At 44.8% G+C, this 27,369-nt stretch overlaps 3 protein-coding genes across 5 annotated transcripts in view; 1 reads left to right on the forward strand and 2 right to left on the reverse strand.

The window, feature by feature from the left end:
• The first annotated feature begins 24 nt into the window (after nt 1-24).
• Nucleotides 25-2,389, forward strand: ribc2 (RIB43A domain with coiled-coils 2). The gene is made up of 7 exons (XM_076082080.1): nt 25-141; nt 262-343; nt 854-1,159; nt 1,255-1,373; nt 1,731-1,949; nt 2,046-2,212; nt 2,320-2,389. The coding sequence occupies exons 1-7, from the start codon at nt 25-27 to the stop codon at nt 2,387-2,389; spliced, it is 1,080 nt and encodes a 359-aa protein (XP_075938195.1).
• Nucleotides 2,390-2,460: 71 nt separating this feature from the next.
• On the reverse strand, nt 2,461-8,531 carry ada2a (adenosine deaminase 2a). 3 transcript variants are annotated; one of them, XM_076082076.1, is made up of 10 exons: nt 8,387-8,531; nt 7,458-7,784; nt 7,091-7,310; nt 5,939-6,152; nt 5,733-5,860; nt 5,522-5,612; nt 5,286-5,394; nt 3,958-4,115; nt 3,616-3,818; nt 2,461-3,521 (listed from the first exon to the last, which is right to left on the reverse strand). In XM_076082076.1, exons 2-10 carry the CDS (start codon nt 7,759-7,761, stop codon nt 3,431-3,433), a joined length of 1,518 nt encoding a protein of 505 aa, XP_075938191.1. In that variant the 5' UTR covers nt 7,762-7,784; nt 8,387-8,531; the 3' UTR covers nt 2,461-3,430. The 3 variants fall into 3 exon arrangements, with proteins under 3 accessions (XP_075938191.1, XP_075938192.1, XP_075938190.1); XM_076082077.1 differs by having other exon boundaries at nt 8,187-8,506; XM_076082075.1 differs by having other exon boundaries at nt 8,182-8,506.
• A 1,084-nt stretch (nt 8,532-9,615) lies between these two features.
• cecr2 (CECR2 histone acetyl-lysine reader) overlaps nt 9,616-27,369 on the reverse strand; it is a 34,071-nt gene continuing 16,317 nt past the window's right edge. Inside the window, exons 3-19 of the mRNA XM_076082074.1 lie at nt 25,651-25,834; nt 24,814-24,941; nt 24,520-24,603; nt 23,816-23,883; nt 23,518-23,678; nt 20,305-20,394; nt 19,904-20,057; nt 18,827-18,956; nt 18,694-18,731; nt 18,511-18,602; nt 18,231-18,357; nt 17,142-17,521; nt 16,879-17,028; nt 15,914-16,718; nt 13,305-15,360; nt 12,490-12,557; nt 9,616-12,223 (exon numbers count right to left, since the gene is read on the reverse strand). Coding sequence (XP_075938189.1) covers nt 12,515-12,557; nt 13,305-15,360; nt 15,914-16,718; nt 16,879-17,028; nt 17,142-17,521; nt 18,231-18,357; nt 18,511-18,602; nt 18,694-18,731; nt 18,827-18,956; nt 19,904-20,057; nt 20,305-20,394; nt 23,518-23,678; nt 23,816-23,883; nt 24,520-24,603; nt 24,814-24,941; nt 25,651-25,834 — 4,690 coding nt within the window. The 3' untranslated portion in view covers nt 9,616-12,223; nt 12,490-12,514. The remainder of the gene's footprint in view (nt 12,224-12,489; nt 12,558-13,304; nt 15,361-15,913; nt 16,719-16,878; nt 17,029-17,141; nt 17,522-18,230; nt 18,358-18,510; nt 18,603-18,693; nt 18,732-18,826; nt 18,957-19,903; nt 20,058-20,304; nt 20,395-23,517; nt 23,679-23,815; nt 23,884-24,519; nt 24,604-24,813; nt 24,942-25,650; nt 25,835-27,369) is intronic.

The raw sequence follows: 27,369 nt of genomic DNA on the forward strand, positions 1-27,369 counted from the left end.
GTAACATACTCTATTGCAGCCGACATGTTTCACGATGATTTACTCTCAGACCGCGTCGCTCAGATGAATCTGCAGCGGTGTCGCAACAGAGAGACTGAAAGACGGGAACGGATTTTTAATGACAAAGTGAGGACGCTCGGGGTAAGCTACCGCTAGGTGTGTGTGTCTGTGCCGATAGGATGCTCACCACATGAATAATGCTATTGTATGATATGCTTTGTTCTTATCAGGCATTTGTAATTGTGCTGTCACGATCAATAGGTTGACAAGGAAGCCTTAAACATGCAGATGAAAGAAAGAGAGAAACAAGAAGAGGCAGCAAGAGAGGAACAAAACGCTCATGGTGAGTTTGTTAAACGTTAGTTCCTAATTAATGTTGACTGACTTCAATGGTTTAGTCAGTATCATTTGTTCTGGTAGGGCGATGGACTACAGGTAAATAACTTTTGTCAGTATCACTGATAAAACACAGTGTCTGTTCATGAGCATCCACACACACACATGATTGCCACTGTGTTGTGTATTATGATACTTTTGGACATCAATTAGTCACCATTTCTAATAAAGTGCATTGTGATGTGTGTTGGGACGTTTGGACAAAGTTTCCCTGATGTCGAATTGTTAATGTTAAGATGTCGGACATATAATCTGGACAGATAATTGTTTGGTTCCTTCTAATGCAAATTCAAAATGCACTACAGGAATGCACTACCTTCTTTTTCCCATTTTGTTTTGCTTGTCACATTTTCTTCCTTGAGGAGCAAACAGGCTACAGCTGCATTTCCTTGTGCAACCCGTTGTTTTATAATGACAATAAATGATCCTGGAATCCTTGAATGTGTACTCCATACAGATGCTGATATCCTCCATAATAGCAAAGTAGCCTGCCTCCTCCATAACAGAGAAGTAAAGGAGAGGCGTGCGATGGAAAAGGCCATTGTCGACTACCAACGTCGGGACCAGCGGGAGTTTGACCCGAAAGCCCCAGACCGCTGTGGGAAAACAGACCCAGGTGACGCACAGATGACGCTCCCCGGCCTGGTGGGCGAGGATCCCGACAGTGAGAGCCGGCGGCGGAGGCAGAAGGAGCAGCTCAGAGAGTGGCTCATTCAGCAGCAAAGTGAGCGAGCAGCAGAGAGGCATCAACGAGAGCTGGAGGGTAGGTTTGCCTGATCCCATCCAGGATGCAGACGCTCGGTTCACAGACACGCACGCAAAACATAACCTCACCTCGTCACCTCCACTGTTCTACAGAGCAGCGCTATGACCAAAGCAGAGAAGACATGGACAACACAGCTCTGCAGCTTCAGAGCCTTGAGGTGGAGAGGAGAAAAGCAGCAGCTCTGGCCACTAAAGAGTACAATCTGGCCAAGGTAAGTCCCCTGGTAATCGCTCAGACTGTCGGATGGAGGTGGTTAAACTTGCTATCTAACACTGACATTGATATTACTTCTGATAACAAATGCCTAAAGCAACATGGGAGGCTTAGAAACACACTCTGAAATGCATATATTTTAATTGCATTGACCTTGAATGGCATACAAGATCATTCAAAGGATAAGAAAACTATTTGGTATTCTTTGGTTGTATCAGTTTTGAAAGTGATGACACCATGCATGTTTTGTGGGTATATGGCGTGTGCTTTGGTCTTTTTAAAGTGTTGGAATTGGAGGTGCAGTAACAACACTTTCTATCACTCTCTCCTTTTTGTTGGCTCTGGATGGGCAAAGATCGAAGAGAAGCGTTTCCAGCGAGGGGATCGTAATGACGAGGGCAATCAAACAGGTACCGGGAACCATCTGCGAGGACAGCTGACGGGTGTAGGTGCCGAACCCACCCCGGGCATGGTGGGAGTGCCTGGTAGTTGTCCCAGCAGTGATAGGAGAGCACCTCAAGAGAGCCTGCAGCAGATCATCCAGTTCCAGAAATATCAGATAGAGGAGAAAAAGGTAAAAGGGGAAACAAATGACACTCAAAACACATGCTCTTTTTGATCATTCAAACTGTCCACTGGTCGTCTGTCTGGGTAATCTGTGCATCTGCAGAGGGCAGAGCTGGAGAAAAAGCAAGACGAGGAGCAACACGATCGTGTCCGTTTGGACTCGGCTCGGACAGCTCTGTTCATGGAGAGGCAGCAGGCAAAACTGAACAAGCAGCTGAGACGACAAGTGGACAGCACCAATGTCAAGCTGGCAGAGACACACAAACAACAGTCAGTGGCATTATTCACTCAGTTATACACACACACACACGGTGTATATTCCAGCACATAAAATAAATGGTGTCTCACTTCCGTTTCTGACCTGCTGTCATTTGAAGGAAACCGGACATTAAAAGAAGAAGCATTGACGACAGCTTCTTCTCCAAATTCAACACCTGCAGCAGATGATGGATGACTGGCTCATCACAGTACCGATAATGGTGGAACGTGAGAAGAACACGGAATAAACTACGCAAACCGTAAATCAACAGTTGTTTTTAATTATGTCAAAGTTCATTTCAGTGGTTGACAACATTTGAATATGTCTGGATGATGACAGTTGTTCATATATAAAATATAGCCTAAAACACACATGATACACTTTTTTTTTAGTTTCTTAGGGAGTTTTTTTTCATAGATTATATAAAATGTGCCTACATGAGCAAATGGTCATCTATGACCTTTTATATATCTACAACAACTAAAAATCTAATTACATTCATGGAAACAACTTTAAAACTAAGTAAAGATTATACTGTGTCTTTCAAAGCCCACAGGATACAACCACCATTGTAACAAGCTAAGTATTACACTCTTACAAAGCACAGGCAAACCACAAACACACTACCAAGAGAAACCAACCAATATTTAGCACCTCAACCACTGAGCAGTGCTGCCTGGCACTGTTACAAACATATGCAAACCTGAATCTTAAAGTGCAATTACATTTAAAAAAAAAAAAATGTAATAATACTAGACATAACAAGATGCCTTTGGGTTGAAGCTATTTCATATGTGTAGTTCAAGTAATCCCCCTAAATGTAGCTCAGGGCTGTTTCACACTGGCCAGTTGATTTACTGGATACAGCCGACCTCCACGTTGTGGCAGCGTGGAATAGTCCTTTTTCAAATGTAGAAGGAAAAGCACAGGTGTTACTAATAACATTAAGAATTGCTCTGTTCTATGACATTCGGTCATTATTTATTTCCTTATTTATCCCGGTGCTTTACCGACTGTGTTATGCCAAATTTTCTTTTGCAAGAAAGGACAATATCTGACCCCAAACGAGCTTTGTTGTCCCATATTTGTTGCTTCCTAAAATCTGCTTCCCTGTGGAGCACTGCTTTCCACATTACCATTCATAATTGACCTGTGCTACAAGCTTTCTCAAAGGCAGCATGAAGGCATTTGAAGATTGCTCGACAGACAAAAAAACAAACAGTTTCTTTCTAAAAAGCATTTTCGTAGACAAACTTATCCCATCTTCTTTGCCACAGAGCCAGGGCTTTCTCCTGTTGCTTCGAAGTCAAAGAACTATACCTGAAGGACAGACGATGGAGATGTCAGTGAGCGGTCTGCTGAGGCATGCGAGGCCCTCACGCACAATTCAATTGTAATTTGTAAATCACCTCACCTGATAGAGTTCATAGCCAGCTCTTTGAGGGAGCCCAAATGGGATCTAATCCCACCAAAGCCCACAAACGCTTCGTAGAAGTCATAAGAGAGTCCGGAGGCGCCGAACATGGCAGGGTCGTCGGAACTGATGACCACCGGGTGGTTTTCTGACATCAGTGCAGCTGCCGGGTGGTTTCGCATATCATTTACTAGCTTCAACACCTGAACGAGGAAAGGAAAGGAAATATTTGTTTAAAAGATGCACGATAAATTAAATGACAGCCTTGTTGGGTTGATATTATTTGATGTATTACACTAGTAAGTATTTTTGGTGTACAGTATGGTGTACAAGATGACAGACCTGGTTGGAGATGGGGCACACTTCCACAGCCACCCCTCTCTTTCTGGATAGGTCCTTGGCCACTGGGTGGCGAAGCAGAGCAAACCCATGGCCAATACGGGACGTGTTCAACAAAAGAGCATCCAACAAGTTCTGGTCCGCATCTGTGCCCTCCAGATCTATATTTAGTAGAGACAAATCAGAATGGATGCTAGTATTTTGGGATGTTTTATTAACACAAAATGTAATGGTTCTTTAAAGACTTGGTAATGATTTCATTTCTTTTGTTTGGTAACAATTTGGAATAGGTAATTGTACTTGCACTTTTGCTAAAGGTAGTGTTTATACATGTCTACCAATACATTTCTAAGATTTTGCGGTAAATTCTCATGACCATACATTCTCGGAAACATCGATATGACGTGTTTCAAAATTCACAGTAAATCTTAACTCAAATGAATGACAAGCTATGGCTGTCGTGCAATATAACCTGAAAAACCTGCTTTGTGTCCTCACATGACTTGCACACGGGGCTTGACATTTCATTTTTAGCTCCAAAGCAACTGTGGCTTGTGGTTTTCTTGAGTTACTCGCCACTCAGCACTTTCACCAGACAAAATGTAGTTGTTGGGAAATGATGTTTTATTTAAGTCAAGTTGAGCGCTGTGCTACAACTGACTCGAAGAACTAAATTTACAACCCTTTTAAATGTAAATGACCACCACATCCAAGACAACATCAAATGTATCACTACAGTCATCACATATTCAGCTCTGATTATATTGTGTGTGTGTGTGTGTGTGAAGCTCCTTTTGTTTGAAAACATGCAACTAATAAAGACAAAGACATAAAAAAGAGTAGCTTCTTCTTGCATAAGTGGTGTTGAGGATTAATTGAAAAGATAAAAAACTAAACTGAAAAAAAGTAGAACAAAAAAAAAGTTAAAAACTGTCGAACTGTCGAGCCTATTTACAGGTGTGTATACACATATATATATATATATATATATATATAGTAACATTAAGTGACGTAACTGCACTGCCCGAACATGAAGGTACTGTTTAACCCATATAGTTTTTTTTGCAGTCTATCCACTTTATTAAACCGGTAATTGTGAATAATTTATTTATGACTTTTCCAAGACTTTCTAGGTTTATGTATTTTTCAAAAACTGTCCCAGGCCTGGAAATTGCTACTTTCAAAATTGCTACTCCTACATGTTCACTCACATTGATCCGGATGAAGTTGATAATCCCTAGACCTCATGTACGGATTAACCTCCGAGCCACATGGTGCAGTATGCGATGTGTAATACCGTAGTTGTACAAACTGAATGTTTATGAGCTCACCGGTCTCTCCAGCATGGAAAAAGAAAGGAAGCGTCACCCCTCTCTCTACTGGCAGTGACAAGGCCTCTCTGAAGTACCACAGGGGTCTGCCTCTGTCCTCACGGCCCACCTGTACACGAAGACAAAAACAATAAAAATACGGAAGTCAGCGCTTTTACATTAGACATGCTTAAGTAATGCTTGCTTTCACAGATTCAAAACAGTTAAATGAAACTAGAAATCAAACTCATGCTCACCATGTCAAAACCAGCCATGATATCTGGGAAGTCTCTCCGCAGCTTCATGGCCTCCTCCACCACTCTGGCCATCACTGACGCATTCACTCCCCTGATGACAGCACAGCGTGTGATCAATGATTACATCAACATCCTCTTAGGTCTGCTGGGGAGCCAATGAGCAGTAAGCCATTTCAGACTAATAAGTAGCATCTATTGTGAGGGTAGTCACCTGTTGATTGTGAAGATGATCCTTGCTCCGAAGAAGTCTGGGTGGTCCGCTGTGAACTGTCTGGTGACCTCCTGGTAGGTCTTCAGAGTCCAGGCTGTGTCGTGGGTGCTGCCGTCCAACTCGTATATCTGAGTCACAAACAAGACACTCACTCACCACGATGCATGAGCAGACAGGGGAATGCACTGGGCATGACTTTGGTGTACCTCTGGGAGTAAAGCTCGCAGCTCCAGGTACATGATGTTGTCCATGTAGAACTCGGTGAGACCTTGGTAGTAATAGTCTCTGAACACAGGAGCGTATGTGACCAGGCCCCACACTGCAAGGAAGGCCTGTTCAAACCTATCCCATACCACGTCCTGACTGGGGTACACCATTTCTGGATCCTGATCCGTGAAGAGCGTCATGTTGCCCGTGATGCTGTAAATATATAAGACATTGGTTGTGATCAGATTATTTTGGTTTCACTTACCACAGTCGACGAGACTTATTTCTTTGTAGAAGGACCTTGAACTACCTGGAAAACACTTCTTTGTTGGAAAACAGTCGCATCTGCAGTGGTGACCTCTAGCTGCTTTCTTGGGTTTAACCAAAACACACAACCGATAAAGTAATTAAATTAAATTTCCCTTCATAATTAATAGCCACTCTGATTACTTCATATTTGGAGACTCCTGTTTTTGATATCCCATCCTAGCATCTTGATCTAAATAGAAAATATTTCTCATTAAGAGAGTAATTTAGTAATTAGTTTGGGACCTTTAAATACAAACTGTATCATGTTAAACTTAGCTGTAATTTAAAACTGCCATCCATACTAACAAGGACTGTCTGAACAGAGATTAATATAACAATAAAGTCTGCTTGGAGTCATGTGTTTATGGGCTTATTTCCTGTTAGACACTCTCTGTTTTCCATGAGGGTTTCAGGTAACTGGCAGTCACAGCAGAGTGTAATGATGATACATTCTGCTACAACAGAGGCGACAAAAAGTGAGAAAAGATACGCAGGCTTCAGTAGCCGTAAATGACTCCCTCAGAATGGAGTGAACAAACCCTGATATCTCTAACTACATACTTTTGTGTTGACACAATGGTGAATTAGAGGTATATCTGAAGTCATTGTCACACTCAGTGGAAAAGGGCACACTGGTACATTTCATGGGACAATAAGTTCAGAAGTTTACATGACAAACAGAAAAGAAAAGGAAAAAAAAATGTAGACTCGTAGAAGAAAAAGAGCCCAATCATCGGGGTGTCGTATAGAATAAAATATACTGTTTTCTGTGGCTCGTTTATAAATCTGTGGTATTTATTTGAACTAAATATATTCGAAGCTCGTCCAGAAAACCCCCCCACCTGTTGTCAAGATCCGTGGTGTTGCTCATCTTGGCCCTGAGGTTCTCCAGGAGGGTCCAGGGAGAGCAACGTGGTAGAGCTTTGGGCCATCGGGACGAGAAGATGAATCTGATGGACTGGTTGTCAGTGAAGCACATGTAGCAGTGGGGACGATAGGTCACGTTCTTCACGAGCCACTCCACGTCCACCATGGACAAGTCGTGGACATGGAGAGCTCCTCCTGAAACAGGGAATTACAAAACTATAAAGAACCCAGACTCTGATTCTGGGTTTACTGACAACTCCTAAATATTCCCTGTATGGAAAAATCCAACATTTGTGATGATGAATGCTATTATCATGCTTTGAGGCGTGCGACTGAACATACCTTTAGGCATCTTCTGCAGCAGGTTGAAGATGGGACTGGTCCTGATGAGGTCCCTGGCTTTGAAGAAGTGCATGGCGGGAGGAAAGTCTGCTCTCGCCATCTCCTCCTGCTTCATCTTAAACAGGAGAGCGTCCAGCCGCTGCTCGGCGTCAGTCAGCACCATCTGCCCGCCCGTCTGCATGGAGGCCTCCAGCTGTATGAGGGCCTCTCTCTGCCGGGGGTCCGGGACGGCCAGGACACCGGTCAAGTAGTACAAGAGCAGACAGGCCACGGCCGCGTGGGGGCGCTGTAGCAGCACTGCCATGGCTCGGAGAGTTTGTGGGGCTTCTGGGAGAAAACATAACAACTGGGTTAGTCAGGAAAAGCTTGTTTCGACAACCCCAAACAGTTGTTCTGTAGTAGCTGAGGTAAACATAAATAAATAAACCTTTAACCTCCAACATCAGCAGTAGAGTAAATACAAATGACCAGGTGTTTGTCCCTCAGCGGTCATTTCCACCATGTTTACACGCTAATAGTGAGATTACCGAGTGAAACATGAACGTCACATCTTCTAGTGTGATACTCGTGTACGCAACCAGAGGATAACATAAACAACAATAGTAGACTCGGTTAACTCACGCAGGTTACTGCGTTCATTTGAGACAGAGACATTTTGGCTTGTGTTGTTATTAATAGGTTGGACAGAGACAAGACACAAGACGACCGGCAACTGTTACATTACCTTACTTTAATCACTTAGTCGTGTACAGTCTCACTACTGTAAAACATTGCCATTTAACGGACAGCAAGTGCTTCAGTAGCTTAGCTGGTGCCTCGACAGCTGGCGACGATGTAAGTAAACAGTCCGGTAGAGAGTCACTTTAAAAACAGAGAACCACTGACGGTGTCAGCTGGAAACACGTGTATGCTTTGGTCGAACAGCTTACTTTATTATTTCAGTGTCACAAAAGTAGCAAATAAGCAGCGCTAAAGCTAAGTTGGGGTCTTTGTCCGTCTATTCAGTGATCCCCCTAGATGTGTTTTCCTGTGCGGGGTGCAAACCTGAAGTCCCGCCTCCACCCCGATATGATTGGCTGAAATTCAACCCGGATAATCATTTGATTGGTGGAATGTAGAGGCGTAGTGATAGTTGGACATACTAGTTTATGGCTTGTTTTTTGTTTTTCCGGGATACACTTTGCGTCACAAACGAGTTCATTAAATAATATAAACCGTAGAAATACTGAACTTTGGCAGTCATTTTGGACAAAAATGCAAACAAAATGCAAATGGTAAAAAACAATTTCTGTTGCATGACATACATTTATCAACAAACTAAAGACATTTCTCTTGTTTCTATTTGAGACATGCATACATAGTGAACAAAAAAAAGCTAGATAAAGCATGATCTGTAAGCTATTAAACAGACCAAATAGGCATAATTTCTCCATCCAGTCACAGTAAAGATACACACCTGTTACCCATTACTTATTGAAGTGACACTTAAGTATTTAACTCATAAAAGGAGCAGCTATTAAAATTGAGATCTTAATGGAATAAGAAGGATAAAGTCCTCCACTTTGTTCTGTATTTTTCAACAGATTGTCAGCCTTTTTACTCCATAATGTCTATTAACTTTCCGAATGTAGTTCTACAACCTGCTTACTAAGTATCTTAATTGCATGCCTCATTTTATTTTTTTTCCTGTGCTTGAACAAAATCATGTACTTGTTTGCTTTACAAGGAGCCTTTGAAGGAAGCGTGAGGAGCCATGCTGCTTCCTCTTGACGTCACAGCACATCTCCTGCAGATATGAGAAGAGTCAAACAAAGCGGCACACAATCTGTGTTCGTCAAGAGGATGAGCACTAATTGAAGGCGATGGCGTGAGGCGCTCCAATAGATTAATGCATTGTCTTGCATTGGCCCTCTTGTTTTGTCTGTTTGCATTTCATTACTTTTGGCCTTTCAGTTTCTTTAACGGATTATAGATACATGCCTCATTACTACGGCAATGCATTATTTTATGTATATTTTTTTCACAGCACTGTTAATTTAAGTACAGCTGCACAAGTCTAAAATTCCCTGATATACCGTGAGGGACGTGACTAGTAGTGAACAGTATATTTTTTCACTAATATGATTTTTTTTTTTATTGACAATGATTAAACTGACTCTTGTTCGAGAAAAGTGATTTATTTCTAAGAAATGTACAGTATAGAAAATACTCTGTTCCATTTCCAAAATAATCTACGTCAGTCAGATAAGAACTTGTAAACGCCACTGAAAATTAAAAAGGTACAGTTCTCTTTTTTCAATGCCACCATGCTACTGAGGTAAAAGAAAACTGCTGAAAACAAAAAAAGAAATATCAAGAAAAAATAGAAACATACACCACATTTATATTAAAACAAGTCCGAAAATGTACAAAAATGCGTAAAAGAGAAAATAAATATGATTCACATTTAATCACGTCTAAATGGTTTTCACTAGTGCAGAGAGATGACAGCAGAGTAAAATGAGAGATGAATGCACACTTCCGATCATCTGGTGCCGATTCTACAAACCAGAGAACCACACGCACGCACACACACAAACATATGTACAGCATAAGACAGCATCACAACCTCAGACCTTTAAAATCAACACTGTCCTTCATGCATTAGACAGCGCAAGTGAACGCACTACCTCCAAAGTGACCCTATTAGGCCCACTAAATATTGAGACAATTCCCTATTTGAACTACATAGTCTTTTGTGACACATTTAGAAAATTGTCTCACAGCTTGTAGCACTTTCCTATTCCATCTTCCTCCCTCAAATATTTACTTACAATGCCGTAGGTACCTACTACTAAGGAACATAGTAAACCCATAATGACGCCACACTCTATGCAGTCCATTACAGACCCTAGACTGGAATAACGCCTACTTTGTCTAGTTCCAACAACCTTTAGTCAGAAAGGCATGCACTCTGTACAACTTGAGACCAATTTACAGACACGAGATGCTGTATTGTCCATCACACTCCATTTAAAAACTGATAAAGAAAATGGCGTCCCATTTAAAAGATTCACAGATTGCTTCAATTACAGAACGCCTGTGAATGTCAGTCAGTCGACACAGCAACCTGTGACCTAGATGGTCCTGCATTGTCAGGCCATTTCATTCATTTCAGTTCAGTAGGACTACAAACTAATAGTGGTGCTAAAAATCATCAGCTGGTCACAGACCCACGGGAGTCTGGCAGAGCACAAAAAGAAGTTCAGGGACTCAGTAGATGCCAATGAGGTAGATTAATTTACTGTCATCGCTGAACTGCACAAGTGGGGTTCACAGATGCAACATGGACATAACGGTGACGGTGCAGGACCACACCTGCACGGACCACATCAGTTATGAGGAAAAAAAACAGGAATGTGGAATAACTCAAATTTGATCCATCTCACTTCAAATCCACTTTGATTAAAATGGGGAAGAAAAAATGACAGGTGGTGGTGAGGTGGATCTATTTGCCACAGTTTCAGTCCCATTTTCCTTCTGCTGCTCCTCCTTCAAATAATGCAGAAAAATACCCGTATAGAGAAACTGTACACCCTGAGGATCTGTTTAGTGTTGACATGGGGAAGAGGAAGCACTCAAAAGAAGACGCCATGCAAAGGGAAGAGCCGTGAATGAACAAAGAAAGTACACACGTTTAGGTGGAATGAAACAAAAGTCACAATTAAAAAAACAAAAAAAACAAGAGCGGGATTTCATGCGTTTGTTCTGTGTATGTGCATTTACCAGCTAGCAGAACATGTCATTTAAGAGATAAGGATATATTTTCATACATAGATGTGTTTGACTAAAAATAAGACTATCCAAGGCCACTCAATTCCAAGATGTCTTGACTAAAATCAACAGTGCAGAACAGAGAGTTATGTAATTTTGCGCTATCTTTGCCTGTCACTCTGTGCTAGTCAAAGACATTCTGGACAATGAAGGCAGCTTTGAAAGATGCATATACGGCGTGTTTAGAGAAACACCGTTAGAGTAGGGGTGGACATGGACAGCGGTTTCTGCTTAAGACAAATGATCAGTGTTTGTGTACTTTCACATGCAGCTAACCTGCTGTACACACTTTATTGTCTACACATTCACTCATACATTCACAAAGGTAATCAAGGCAATTGCAAGGGGCCTGTGAGTTGACTGGGTTAGGGTGACAGTCTCATAGTACCTTCCTTTTCTACACCTGAGTTTAAAGATAGGGTTGGAACAGAAAATATCAGTAAAAAAAAAAAACCAACAGTCCCTCTCGTCTCCATCACATCCCCTCCTCAGCTCCATCAACCACTACAGTCAAAGGACGAGATAGGCAGCAGGCTGTGTTCAGTGTCCTTTACTCCATTCATATCCCCCATTGCTCAAAGAGGAGAGGGCTGTCCAGTGTTCTGTGTTGGGCAGGTTTGGCCTGGTGATTCTTCTGCTGGGAGGACCCTGGCTCAAACAGTCACGACGGGAGGAAACCCCCTGTGGTGAAGTGACCTTGAGCAAGTCAGTGAATCCCTGCCAGTTCATGTGGAGGAAAGAATTGTTCTCCAGGGCTCAAAAACATTTCACATTATCATCATGTCGGTTATACCAGCTGCCTGGTTGGATCTTAAAGCTCAGCGGTGGGCGAAACGGAGCCAAAAGGTTCTTGTCCAGTGTAAGAAAATCATTAAGAAATGTATGTGGAGCAAACCATACCCACATACTCTTCCTTCTGGATCACTGCTTTCTCCATAGTGATATGAACATGCCTGAAAGGAGAAGAACAATTAGTAAAACGTGTAACATTTGAACACAACACGAACATAGCTCGACAGCATCATGACATCATCTCTGTGCTTTGGTCCCTTTGGAATCTTACGAACGCCTTTTGGCAGCATGTTTATGTTCTTAGGGATACACACCGTAGGCACTGTAAAGGACATTTAATGAAAAATAATAAAATAGGAAATTGCCAGAAGCTGCGAGACAAAGTTTTAACATACAGTGGAATGTGCCAAACGTCATTTTTACTCACTCTGATATGATTCTTGTCACACTCCTTATTTACTGCTAGGGCCTCCTGGAGCAGCCATCATCTGCTGCCTGTGACCACAACAAAAAAAACAATGTCAACATTGTTGCCGTTACTAAAAGGTTGCCACTCTTGGTTGTTTTAAAAGGTTGTTGCAGTAAAAGTTGTTTTACTGTAAATTACCAATTAACTAATAGACAAATCACATCAACAGTACATGGGGTTGAAGAGGAAACATGTGGAAAAAAGAAATAAAAATAAAACCAATCACATGATAACTGCAGGTCACAGCGTATTAAGCGGTGGCGATGAACGAGGCAGTGCAAAACTTTTAAACTTAAAGCCACCGTAAAAAGAGAATTTGCTCTCTACCTTGCCGAGTTAGTTATAAAACAGACAGAAACCTTCGGTGCTGAGAAATGAAGCCAAGCGGCCGCTTCAGGCAAAATATGAGTGCAGTGGATGTTTTGGACGAAGATTTGTGTAGGTAAGAATATTTTCTTTATTGATGTATTGGGAGTTGATTATGTTTATTAATCAGACACAGCGGAACTGCCGCCTGCGCGTCATGCATCCTGGTACATGGAGGCACAGGGTACAGTTACACCTTGAGGTGGATGGCCAGTCCACGCTTTTACTGAAACAGTGTCTCAGCTCTTTGTCGATCAGTTTTATTTGTCTTTTTAATATACACGGTCACATGTCCTGAGTTCAATAGCTCAATCGAAAAATATGCTTTCAGACATAGACCACAGATACAGAGAAATTAGCAATATAAAACTCCAAATGATAAACTAAGACTGAATGAATCATTTTACCCTGGGTGTAGGAAGTGTTCTGGTGGCAGGCCTCTCTGCTGAATCATCATGCCCTGGAAATTCCCCGCAGGCCGGGGGTGTCTGTACATGACCATGCGTGTCTGACCCGGCGAGTAAGGCAGCTGCTGGGGCCGCTGCAGAGCCTCCATCAGATGTGGGTGAGGTCTTTGGGCGGCATAGCGTCCTGGATCTGGGTATGGCTGGCCAGGGTAAGGAGCTCTGTTGCCATTTCCGCGAGTCTGAAACATCATGTGGGGTGGAGGAACGCCACCGTGCTGCATCCCAGGGTGCACGGCACAAGGGTCGAACATGAAGCCAGACACCATGTGTGCAGCGGAGGCAGGGTGGTGCTGTTGAGTTGGCTGGGTGCTACGGTGGCGGGCAGCAGCATTATGGCTGTCGAGGTCCAGGATTTCTTTGGGGCTCTCGGGTCGCTCTGAGCTCTCCTCGTGAGCCCGCTTCGCAGGGCTGCCGCCACTGCATCCGCTGGCCTGCTCCCTGCTTTCACCCTTCCTCTCTTCTGGGCCTCCAGGGTGTGGCGCTACTTCAGGCACAGGGCCAGGGGACATCAAACTGGAGCCCTCAGAGCCCAGGGGTGACACACTGCTCTCCTTCAGCTGACCGTTGCCTCTGGCACTAGCTACAGGTAGGTAGCCATTGGGTGGCAGCGGTTGGCGAGCCTGATAATGAGGCCGATGCCACTCCTCTGGAGGATAACTTCCTCTACTGTTGGCCTGGTTATGGATCTGAGGTTGTGTGAAGTAGTGCTGTTGCTGGTACTGATGAGTTGGGTACACGTTGGGGTGCGCCTGAGGGTGCTGTTGGCCTGGTGTGTGGTAGGAGTAGGCAGTCCCTCCCTGCTGGTGGTAGGTGGGGTGCTGAGCAGGGTTGTGGAGGGGGTTAATGGCCTGGTTGTGATAAGGGTGGTGAGCAGAGGGAGGCATGGGCCTGGTCATGTTAGTCTGGCTGTAGTGTGGATGTAGGTGGTTCCCCATGGCATATGGACCCATGGCTCCATTTACCTGGCCTTGGGAGTGAGGAGGCATGGCTGGATTGTGAGCAGGTGCCGGCCCACTGTGAGCCTGCATACTTGGGTTACTACCGACCACCTGGGTTTGATGGTGATTGGGGCTAAAGTCCTGGTGTTTATAAATACCATTTGGAGGGCCAGACTTCATCATGTGCTGTGGAGGAGCGGCATTGCCGTCTGTGTCCGGTCTACTTGTGGGCTCACTAGGTCTTTGATCTCCATGGTCTGCTGGGCTAGGCTGGGAAGGTAGTAGTGGGGTGGGATGACTGGGTGGCAACGAGGTAAGAGGAACTGGCTGAGGGGGTCCGGGCTGGGCTCCTTGTGTGGCACTCTGTGGCATCCCATGCATGGGGCTGCTCTGTGTAGGACGTGGAGAGTTGTTCTGGGGCACGTGGTGAGGGGATAGAAGAGCAATATGTTGCCGTGTGCTCTGGGTCATCGGCTGGGGAGAGCTCCGTGGGTGGCATTGGGGCGGTATACTCTGGGTTGCCTGAGGTTGCGGCTCTTTTTGGATGTTCTGCTGCTCACTTTGTTGATGTGCATCCTGCATGTGTGACAAGTTGCTCCCGGACATTTGCTGAGTGGAATCCTGAGATGCTGTAACATGCAGCGGCGTTATGTTCTGGTGAAGAAGTGCGGGGCTTTGAGCTTTTTGCTGTGGACTGTTATGCGTGTGCTGAGGGTGGTTGGGGTGGGTGCTGTCAGTGGAGCTGTTGTTACTTGGGTTGAGATGGGATGAAACAGTAGTGGCACTTATGTGTTGAATGGGACAGTGGCTGGCAGATTGTCTCTGGCCATCTACCTCCTGCTTGTGGCTCTTTGTTGAACTCTGCGACCCTGGTCCGGACGGATTCTCCTCTAATCTGGCCGAGTTAGAGGCGGGGGGGCTCTGCATTCTCTCTGCTGGCCCCGCGAGGTGTTCTGTGGGGCTACGAATGGACGGGTGCTCTCGGTTTGTTGAAACCGGGATTTGGGGTGATGAAGCTTCATCCGAAATGGCTGCCATCTTGTTCTCTGATGTTGAGTCTGTTAACAAACAGCAAAATTAAAGGAAAGTTAGCATTGAAAGAAGAATTGTGGGGAGGTTAGCATTGAACATTGATCAACTATTATTACAAGACCAGATTGTAAAGTCAATACCATTGCTGTGTATCGTGTCAAAGGATGTGAAAAAAAATTATCAAATATGTTATAATCATCTATCCAAACCAATCAAATGAAAAAAACAAAAGCAGATCATTAGGAATGCACCCATACTCTTTAAAGTGAGAATGTAAACACATTTTAAGCTTGTGAAGCCTAACTGACGACATGCCATCTCTTTTGTACCCTCACAGCAACCAGGAAGAGATTTCACTAAAATAATGAATATTCAATGTGCCACTTACAGTGAAAAATAATTAAAAAGAAATTGCAAAAATCACACCGAGCAAGGACGAGGATGGGGATGTGCTGATTAATAAATTGAGCCACTACAGTCCAGTAAGAACACTTGTGTAGAAAGGTCAGACTGTGCTCGGGCTCCTTCATGCAGAATATAGACGGCTGGTGAAATACTGAGAGAGAAGGTCAGGTCTACCTTTGGGCAGCGTGTCTGTCTGTTGAGAAGGCTGGCTGTCTGGCCCATTGTCTCTAGCAGGACGCAGCAGCTGAACCTCAGGGGCAGGGGGAGGCTGCTGAGAGGGGTGAGCTGGGATGCTGCCAATTCCTGATGGGGGCCCAGGCTGCTGAAAGTTGCCCATGTGCTGATGAGGGGTACCAGCAGGGGGTCCAGAAGAGGCTGACAGCTGCTGCAGGGCCAGCATCTCTGGGCTTTGCAGCATGGAAGCCAAGCGTGTCCTGCCAGAGGAGTCTGGGTGGGCAACAGGGGGGCGTGAGGACACGGGGCCCGGGGAACTGACCGCTGCAGACATTTGATACTGGGCATTGGGAGAAGGGTGGGGGTATCCAGCGGCTTCTGGCCAAGGTTTATGCCCCACTGGAGGGGGGACTCCGCCGTAACTAAAGTTGCGCTGGTTTACCATGTTGGGATCTTGCATTCCCATCCCATTGGGTCTCTCCTGGGGATTCATACCAGTCCACATGTTCGATAGGCCCATACCGGGAGGCCTCAAGCCTGGGTAGTTGTGCTGAGGTGGTCTTTCTGGCCCTAGGAATCTGTTGCCCAAGGGGTGCATGGTGTGTCCTTCTGGACGGTGGTGGGATGGATACATGCTGGCTTCAGGAGGAGGGCCAGGCTGGAGGCCCAACGGACGTGGGCCCAGAGACGGGCCATGAGTCGGACCCATGTAGGGGTGCTGCGGCTGGTGTGGAGGCTGCTGTTGGTTAGGATCTGGGCCCATTGGATACCTAGGACCCATGTGACATCCCTCAACCATGCGATGCTAGGAGAAAAAAGAAATAAAGATTTTGGTTGGTATAAGGGCGCATCAGTCGGTTTTACCAGCATCAAGTTGACCACTCACGCAGAATAAGGTGGTCCCTCAGTAAAAACTAACTTTTCGTTATAATTAAGTTTAGAAATGATTTATTGCGTCTGTATACCTGCATGTTAAAGTTGTGGGGCAAGTGGTTCAAACTGGGGTCTCCATGCCTGCTAATGTGAGCTGGGTAAGAGAAGCGGGGATCCATGGCCATTCTTTGGCCGTACATGTGTGGGCCGTGAGGGCCATGAGGGCCAGGTGGACGAAGAAGCTGGTAAGACAATAGAGAGATTCACTATTTCAGTTTTTCTGCTAAATTTCAGACAGAATTGGGGGGCATAGCTTTTTAGAAATGTAGAGGAAGCAAAGTTTCCCTGTGGATACCTGTTGCCCTGGGTGGTACATGCCCCTGATGTCTCCTCGATGAATGTGCTGCTGGCTTGGAGGCAGGCTGTGGGGGTGAGGGGGGCCATTGGCCCAGTGAAGGGGCAGAGGTGGACGTGTTTGTCTGTTGTCCTCCTCTGAGAGTGAGCTGCCCTTGCCCCCTTGGGAGTTTCTCTTACGCTGGACTTGCTCAGTGGCTTTGATCAGACTTTCAGGTCCCAAATGTTTACTGCTGCCCCGGCTGCGCTTTTTGTCCTTGCGGTCCTTGTCTTCGCTGTTGATGTGGAACTCCTCATCTGTGTCGCCGTCCTCCGATGGAAAGTGTTTTAATAAGGCCCGGCTAAAACACCGTTCCAGAGACTCCGCCATGATAGTGTACTCTGTGGAAAAGGCATAAACATTAGCTATGCTCATAGGATAAAACACATACAAGTTAATATAAACGCGGCCACACATATGGAAGCACATACCTGTAGCACATCCACTCATGCACACTCAAATAATAGCTTTGCATCTGTCACTCTCTCCCCATCACATGACCACACACACACTCCTATAAACACCTCATTCCTTCACACTCAAACACTACGGACCAATACGCATGCCATGTATCCATGGACACACACTTGCTCCTCTGTTCTCATCCCAGCGCTGGCCGACTGACCAGGTCAGAGGGCATAGGTTGACCCCTCCTCCTTCTGCTCCACCCTGGGCCCCCTTACCACGCTCCTCCCCCTGTCCCTGGGGAGAGTATTCAGTTGGATGGATGGCTCCAGACAGGGGGCTTACGGGCTGGAATGTTTCTCTGGCACTGCAGGGCTCAGATCCCCCTGAGCACTGGAGCACAGCTCAATCACTCCTCATTAATCACTGTCAAGGCTGCCCTGGCCCCGGCCCCAACACAGCACTAAGTCCGGCCCCCTTTCTTTTGCTCTCTCTCTCCCCCACCGTCACCCCAAAAATTCATATATGCACTTCTTTCTCACAACACACACCAACTGAATTTGATTTTGAAGCTGAGACCAATGTCTTAATGGAGGAAGCTGGACTGTAAAGCTGGTTTGCGTTTGTGCAAATGTGTTCATTTACCGCTGTCTTCTCCGTTGTACTCAATGCAGTTCTCAAACATGAGCTTCACGTCGGCAACAAACTCCTCCTTAGCAACGTACTCCCCATCATTGAGCTTCTTTTCAATGGTGGACAGGTCCATCGGTGTCTGAGGGGATTGGAAGAACAATTAAGTTCAAACGTTTAAAGCTCTTAAGTGATACGATATTCGTGGTTTGTTGGGATGTGAACCAAACACAAACAAACAATATCTCACTAACTTGCTGCTACATGCCAGCTATCAGTGCCTTGTGTTCAGTACCTGGATGAGCTCATTGTAATTGGGGGCGTAAGAATCATCCACAGGCTCCAAGAAAGGCCAAGCATCTTTATGGGCCTTCAAGACCTCAAGCACTACAGAGGAGAGATCAGATCAGACATTAGAACACATATCAATGCAGACTGAGATAAAGCAACAGCCTTGAGTGACTGCTCAGAAGCATACCTTTGTATAGAGTAGTGTAGTCGTCATCAATCTCATAGCTGAAATGTGGAACATACGACATGTTACAAATAGTCAACCGTGAGTCATTTGTGCAGAAAGTGAAATCTGGAGTCAAATGTAGAAAGCCTCTCACAATGCTTTATTCCTGCGTGTTCTGTGGACGGGAGAAGAAGGCTCCAAATTGAGGAGTTCGGGTGGCAGGTCTTTTCCTTGAGACAGTAACCAGGCCCTTTCCTCTCGCATCTTCCTCCTCTTTGCTCGCTCTGAGAGAGAAGGACGAACACAGGGGGGCAATTAGAGGCACAAACAATATAAAACACACCAGTCTCAGGAGGCGGCAGGCACATGTTAATTGCTTTTTTTTCCCCCTCTCTCTCAGGCTCTTGAGTTACAGTTTAAATTGCACTTGCTGTCCATTGAGGCTGTCAGGAGAGTCAATGAGAACCAGGCCTTGGCCATCAGAGACAGCCGCCGCTCAGATAAGTAGAAAGAAAGCCATTCGTTAGCAATCTTTTCTTCGGCCTCGGTTGATCAAAAGAGCGGAGCAGAGAGAGTGCAAATGTATCGCTGCTTTATCTTTTAACACGAGAGGCCTGCCGCCCCTGCCGTGTGAATAAAAGAGATTTGAGGGAGGATTCCACATAGGCGATCCACACAGAGAGCTGGCCGGTTCCTGCGGTTCATCTATAATACATTAATGAGGCTCCTCCACTGAAGCACAATCAGCAGTTCATTAACCCTTGACAGATGACATCAGAGGGGGGAGTGATCCTGTGATTAAAGGCCCTGAACATTCCCTCTCACAGTCTCTGTGTATGATACATAAATCACAAGGCTCAGAGTGCTGCTATACTGCAGATTTTTAAACCGTTATGAGCCAAATCACAGCAACGGAGATGTGACAGTCTGTGGGTGGGGCGCCCTTCACAATCCATTCTGCCCTTGATCCACGTAAGAGTGCGAAAGCCCCCTACCTGCTGCTTACAGGTGGCTGATGAAAGAATGTGAAACTATTGATGCTCCTTTGATATTTGACTTTTGGCAGAGATTCATTTTTTGTTTTTAACCCTTCTGCATATACGAGCAGCAGACTTATACGTGTGTGGGCTTGCTGCAGATCATCAGGGATATTATTTAGATCTGAAAATCAAGGTACTTTTTGCACAAACAGAAGTTTTACAGCTTTCCATTTGTGTTACATCCATCTTACCCTCCACAGCTTTGATCTTCTCCATCTTTTCTCTCTGTTGCTCCTCCTGCTGAAGCCTTTCCTCTTCCCGTCGTTGCTCGGCCAGCAGGACCTGCCTGTCCAGCTCTTCGTCTTTCCTCTTCTCCTCCTCCTCTGCTATGGCCTTCAGATTGTCCTGAACACATATAAGCCCATTAGTCAACTCTGAACTCATGGAAAGACGGCTTGTAGTGTTGAACATGTGGCAGCTGAAAGTTGGTTATCTGTAACTATATCAGTGTTAATCATGCAACACCAGGAATGATGTCCGAAGGACAAACTAGACAAGTGGCACACTCCAAACCAAAGATAGGGCTGAACAAAAGCCTCATTGAACTTGTCCATCAAAAAACATGTACACAGATACACAGACACACACACACCTCCTCCTCTTGGTTTAAGTGTTTTTCAGAGAACCGTTGTGATATGCGAACTGGGGCTGGGTCCAGTAGCTTCTGTTTCTGCTCCCGCTCCTGAAGGAAAAAAAAGAGAAGAAGATCAACTCTGCTCTTATAGCTGTTAGAGGCACAATCCATAATGCAAATGTAAACAAAAGGCTAATCCTGCACTGGAACGTCCTATCGCTCCAAAACTGATTCATTGTTTTTTAGTAGGCCAAGTAGCAACAGATGAAAACTAAAGTTATTGTTTTTTCTAATAGTAAGAATTACATTTTGAAAGTATGCTCGATTTTAATCATTCCAACTTTTAATTTTATTTCTGACTTACAGACGTGGATATGCCCGTATCATTTACAGTATATGGTTCATAAATTACTGATTGAGTCTTCAAGACAGATAGCCACACACAAGCCAGGCTCTGGGGAGTTGTGGAGGAGCAGTGAGTATAGAGAGGCCAGAGGTCACTGGCTCTGCTCTCCCCCAAGTCTCCCTCTCTCTTCTGCTGCCTGCAGTCCCCCTGACAGCCTATAGCTTAGTCTGCTTGACAAATACACTACGTAGTGATAGAACACCAGATGGCAAAATCCAGCTCATTTTGAGCACGGTATTTTCGATCCTTCACTATGCATCTTAAAAATACCGTCTATGATCCACATTTCAACCTGTGATCCAGATAGAGCACACAGGAGGGGAGGAACACCAGCCAGAGAGCTGTGAACAGATCTCCCGTCTTTATCAGGGACCGGTCTCTGCAGCTCATGCCAGAGTTCATCAGGGAAGATGGACTGTGAATACCCGTCTTGCCAGGGGCGGCCAACAGCACTGAGAGGTGTCACACTCAGGCTCCTGGTCGTCCATAAAACAATCATGAGAGGCCTCAAGAATGCATTAGCAGCTGTGTGAAACCTGTGTATGTGTGCGAGGTGAGGAGGCAAAAGAAAGGAGACATGGGTGGCAGAGAGGAGAAAGACCGATGTTCATGATGTGATCTATAGTGCCCTCTGAAACTCTTCTGTCCCCCACTCTATCTCTGCCTCGTCTCAGTGTGAAGCACCGACATATCCCAGGGCTCCACAATTCCTCCCTACATTACCGCCAGCACTAAGTCCCTCCTCCACCCAACACACAAGATCGAGTGCCTCTGGTGTCGACACTTAAGAGAGGTCGAGAGAATCCTGCGGCGCAGCAGAGCTGTCATTCAAGAGGCTCCATCCTGCCTCAAGGTGAGCTCCCGCCTGCTGTCAGTGCCCCATGAAATGGCTGGTGACAGCAGCCTGAGACATGTGGAGGAAAGGATTCAAGAGGGGACGGGGACACACACACACACACACACACACACACACACACACACACACACACACACACACACACACACACACACACACACACACACACACGTTTGGGATTTTGGACTATTGTTGAAACAAAACCGGCTATTTGAAGACATTACTTTGGGCTCTGGGAAATCACATCTTCATGTAAACTAGAGGATTAAGGAGGTTTGAAGGAATTATAAATATGTATTTGTAGTAACCACTCAATAACATCCACGAAAAAAAGATAACTATGGTTTATAGACCATTTCACAGTTGTAAACATTCCAAAAGTGTCCCAGTTTATTACCCGTTGTAGTTCATGTGAATGACAGAAGCTGACAGGAAGTAAACACGGACCCCAGCTGTTGCCTAGCAATGCCACTCCGTAGAAGATAAGTTAAAGATAAAGTAAGAATCAAGGGCAGCCTCTATACAGTACCGTGGTAGACTGTGGTGATGTGCATTTAATGAATATGCAGGATCTTTTGATGTGATCTCCTGCTGTGTTACATCAGTGGAATCTATTTTCACACAAGAAGAACATCGGGGGAATGCACTCCCCTTGAATTGAGACGGTTCTTTGAGCAAAGTCAAATTAAATCTGAGCATTTTTTCCACATTGTGATCAAGTCTGATAGAACCCATGTTCTCTGTTCTTTTTGACATGAAACCATCTCTTTAAGTCGAACGCGCTGTAGTGGAATTGCATGCTTTCAAAACATGTACAAGAGCAAATTAACACAAGACGTCTCCAAGATGCTCCTCCACTGACCAGCCCACACCAAGTACACCATGTAGTTGTACTAGCAGTGAAACCGCTTTCATTACAAAACCACCACAATGCTTCAATAATACTCCGCATTCAGAAAAGCTTTGGACAGAAAGGCCTTTTAAACGCCATATATTTCATGTGAGCATGAGTAGTAGAGCTGAGTGTTCAGTCGATGAAGGATAACACGACATTCATCTACTGACCGCTGGCCAAACCACCTTCTTTACACAAGCAGGTGGGATAAACACAGGGACCAACCTCAGCTTTGACTAGCTGTAGCATCCAATTACTGAAACTAATTCCATCGCAAACTATAGAAACAAGTTGGAAGGAAAACCTGAGTGTCTAGTGTTTGCTATGAACAGCGGGAAACAATATCTCTATGATCTCCCCCTGAGGTACTTAACACACCATTTGATGACAAATGAGCATGAACATAGCCCACAGGTATGGCCAAGCCCATTGAAGATTACTACAGAACTCCCCACAGTCAGGCCGAGGGCAAACTTCATTACAAAGCTCGTGTGCAGAATTAAGGGCAAGCACAGACCGGCTTTCCTTCATTACAGCTCTCCTGCAGCTGGCCCCGCTAAAGTGTCCCGGATCATGAAAGAAACTCCTTGAGGGGGACAGTGATCCTTCAGAACATGACAGGAACTGAACGGAGATCGGTAGAGATTGCTCAATCTTTCGAGCTCCATTAGTCCAGCTCCATCGGAACGGCCAATGTCAAAAAGTCATACGGATAGGGACTAAAGTTAACATTGATTTAAGTTGATAAATGACAAACGTATTTGTTTTTTCCACCTACCATGGCCCTTATACGCTGCATACTTCCAAGTATAAGATTAAGTTGAAATGAGAGTTGTTAAGATTAAGTACTGTAATACAGACAAAAAACAAAAACATCCCTCCAGTGATTGGTTAAATTAGCATTTTTAGATGTAAACACTGGCATATCTACCATGGTTGGAATTGCTGTTCATGAGCTGGTATTCATTAATATTGCTCGAGGCAGAGGCTGACAAACTGGACCCTAATGAAGACATTATGTAAGCACTGTAATTGGAGCTGATAACGAGTAACGAGGTCTCTTTGGTGTCTGACCTTGTGCTCAATCATGCTGCGGATCTCCGGCAGGAAGTTCTGGCTGATGACCCGGTGGAGGTGGCGGTCCTGTGGGGACGGTTTGTCCTGGATGCTCTCTACCAGACTGACCCACTGCTCCTCCGAATCACACACAAGCGACCAAGCGCCTCGCTTAAGGCCTGGTAGGAGCAGAGAAGAGAGACATTGACTTATTGATTCAAGGGGAAATGTATAGAGACATTAATATCAGTGAAACTGGTCGTGGAAAGTATAAAAAAAGAAAAGAAATGTGTTTATATTCATGAAATCCTTTTACCTGTGCTAGGGCGGAGATCTTCCAGCTCGTTTTCTGACTTCACTTCTGTCCCTTCACTTTCCAGCTCACTGAAGGTAAAAGAAAACATTCGAGAATAATACAAACAAAATATTCCAGAGGGATTAGAAGTATTACATCTTCAGCTAGTTGTAATCTAAAGCGACCGCCCGACACTTTGTGACTATTACGCTTTTTGGACTTTAGATTAGATTACTCTTATGCACAACTGGAGACAAAGTGTATATAGCAGGGAGTTCAGGAGTTAGATTCTCCTCGTACTTCCTTAGCCTTACAGCCAAATTCAAACTGCACAGTAGCTACGATGACGGTAAATATACTGCAACATATATGACCTCCATGATATTTTCCACGATGAGCATGTTTTCCCCACAGAGACAATTAAAATACAAGGGGTCTACACTTCTGGTGAGAATATGGTTGGTGTATAAGATTATGTGGCCAAGAAATACTCTTTATTATTATTTAATTACATTTCAGATACAGCAGTGGGCTGAGTCAACGACTCACTGAGGGCAAAGGGGATCATAACACAAGTCTTCAAAACTCTGATCATGTATCATTTTCCTGAGTCATGATTGTTCAAACCCTCTCTATCATCTGTGGGCACAGCTATGGCATCTGTTGTGACAGCTAAATGCAGATTTTCCTTTGACATAACTGCACATGTCAACGTTTATTCTCACCATAGCTGAGGTTCTTCCAGTTTTATCTTCTTTGGTGGTCTTCCCCTTTTCTTTTTCTCTGGTAATGTCAGCTCAGTGGTTTCACTGAAAAACAACATCAAGTAGAAAGGAAGTCTTTCAAGCAATAAGCAATATGAGACCTCTATAATTAACCCTTAACAGGCCTGTAAATGAGGGTCAACACTTACCACATGCACTAGTTAACCAGAGAGAAAACATGACCAGTGACATAACATCTGTCCTTGTTGTACTGGACGGAGGAAGACGATACAAAATGCCCGGTGCTATATTTACCTGATCTTCTCTGCTCTTCTCTCGACTGGCTCTTCTTTGTACATGCGAGTGCCGTAGAAGTACCAGTAGAGGGCTCCATTTCCATCCTGCCCCAGCGGCTCCACTCTCAGGCTGTCTGCATCCAGTCCCTGGTGGTGGTGGGGGGGGGGGGCACATCACATTTCTTAAATCATGTGTAGGACTGGGATTTTAAATCATCCGTCATTAGCAGGTGATGTCATTCAAGTCCTTTGAGCCTACATGGCTGTGAATCATATACAGACACGGAGCACTTTCAGTGTCTTTCCGAGTACATTCGGAAATTGAATCTGCTGATTTATTTGGAAAGAACTTCTGTCGTGAGAAAGCTGTAGAATATATTAGAGGGAAATTATAAACTGATGGAAGGAAAACGCTCAGGTTATTATTAGATGTACTAAAGTTAATTCCAGGATATATGTCGAGGTGCTATTTCCTTTGTTAGGTGTAATATAAAGCTTCATTACTTATAAATTCAGTTAGACCGCAAGCATTCTGTTGCAAGTTGAGGTGTAAATATAAATGAGAATCTTGCAGCTCTTCTTTCGCCCTGATGCATTATACTCACACACGGTATCCATTTAAACTCATTTTACTGCTAAAAGGTCAAAACTAATTAAAGTAGTCGCAGGTCTTTTTTAACGTACCGACCATAAAGTGTTAATGGGAGGCAATGCTTACAGGCTATGTAGGTCATATTTCAGTGGTTTACACATTAAGTGATGTAGCTTCACCCGTGTTTTCAATCCAGTACCCGAGTATAACGCATAAAACCCAATACGTCTAGATAGTTTGAGCGGATCCTCGTGGAAAGTTTACCTTGAGCAGGTCAAAGACGTCAGCAGCATCCAGGCGGTAGTCGCACAGCCGGTGCAGCAGTTCCACCTGAGTGCGAGGAGGGAGATTCTCAAAGGGACCCTCTCGCAGTGGGTTGGGCTTCCCCTCCTCCAGCTCCCACCGGTAGCTGATGATGTCGTCCAGGTAACTGCTAAATGCCTGGGGGCTAAAGGGCAGGGCGAAGGAACAGATGAGAGACCGAGAGTGACAGAGGCAGGCGCGATAGGTTTCTCAACTTTAAAACAGTATGAAAACCTTTTCAACACCAGGTCAAATCTCTTCAGATACAAACACTGACATGCCAGCAGAGCAAATTCATCACAACAAAAAACACTTTACACACACTGATTTACTATTACATTGTCACAAGAACGTTTTATTTTTCTTGGTGTGGTTGTCTCATTGTGTGTCAGCATCTACTCCGCTGTTTTGTCTTTACATAATCGGCACAATTCACCATTCTGGTTCAGTTCCCCCCACCTAAGATCTTCCATTGTATTGTTAGTGTGGAGAGGTGTGATGGAGTGGTGCCTTTGCTTTCTGTGAGGGTCTCAGGTTGGTGGTGCTGAGCAGGTAAAGCCAGACGAGGAGGGTTCGGTATGTCCCTTTTGTCCTACTTGTGTCTTGTGGTTAACTGTTGTTTCCCAAGTTTGTTTTGTAACTGATGATTAGTTCTATTAAGGTATGCTCATCCACTGTAAATACATTTGAAACATACATGTAAGGATGTAGAAAATAAAGCGGACTTTTTGATTATAATAATACTTAGGATTCTATTAGTTGTAACCCCTAAATGATGGATTCATTTATGTTAGATTCGTGACTTGTTACAAATGTTTATTGGATCATGAGGTGATAAGGAACTTTGGTTTGTATCAATTACAAAATTAAGATGCATATGACATTTATTATAACAAATAAGGTTTTTTTTGGTCCATTGAGATCTGTCAGTATGGATAAATGCAACCAATTCAATTGCAAATGCTGTGTGCACATTGTTCGGCCAACACGCCATGTCTCAAAATCAACTAGTGTCCTTTTAGAATGCACAGTTTAGGAAACAAACAAAGTTCAAACTGCCCTATTGGACAGGGGCTGCACTCATTTCCTTGAATGGGTGAGTGCGGTTGTATCTCTGCTATGAGTGGAAGCTGGTAAATAAATGTTGGTTCCGGTTCAGGTCCGATTAATCTGTACCTTTCAGTTCCAACCCAGCCGAACAGAACAGGGGCTCGGGGCAGGGGTGAGCATCTATGCAACGGCACAGAGGGCCAGAAAAATGGCTTATCTTGAAAGAGCAGTGTGCACTTTTCACACAGCTGCAGCCCCCCCACCCCCTCACTACCCCATCTCTCTCTCTCTCCCACTCTCTGTCCCTCGTTCTCCCCTACATGCCTCCCCTCCCTCCTCTCCCCCGCTCCGGCAGAGCGTTTAACACGTGCGGATGAAAAGGGCAGCTCTGTGAAAGGCTAGCGCTGAGCAGCCACCCCCGGGATGCCAGCGCCTGTCCACTCCAATAAAGCAGGTTGTCCTCCTGTTAGCGGTTGCCTGGGTGGAAGAACTGGATCATTCCTGCCTCTCTGCTTATATCGGTTCACTGAGACCACTATGAGTCTTTCTGATGATGGGCGAGGGTAGGAGGTGTGTTCGAAGGGGGGGAGCCCCATGAGAGATTAAAGCCATTTGTGGATTTGAATAAGA

This window comes from Anarhichas minor, unplaced genomic scaffold (genome assembly GCF_050575085.1).
Source record: "Anarhichas minor isolate MPS153535 unplaced genomic scaffold, ASM5057508v1 ptg000090l, whole genome shotgun sequence".
Lineage (NCBI taxonomy): Eukaryota > Metazoa > Chordata > Actinopteri > Perciformes > Anarhichadidae > Anarhichas > Anarhichas minor.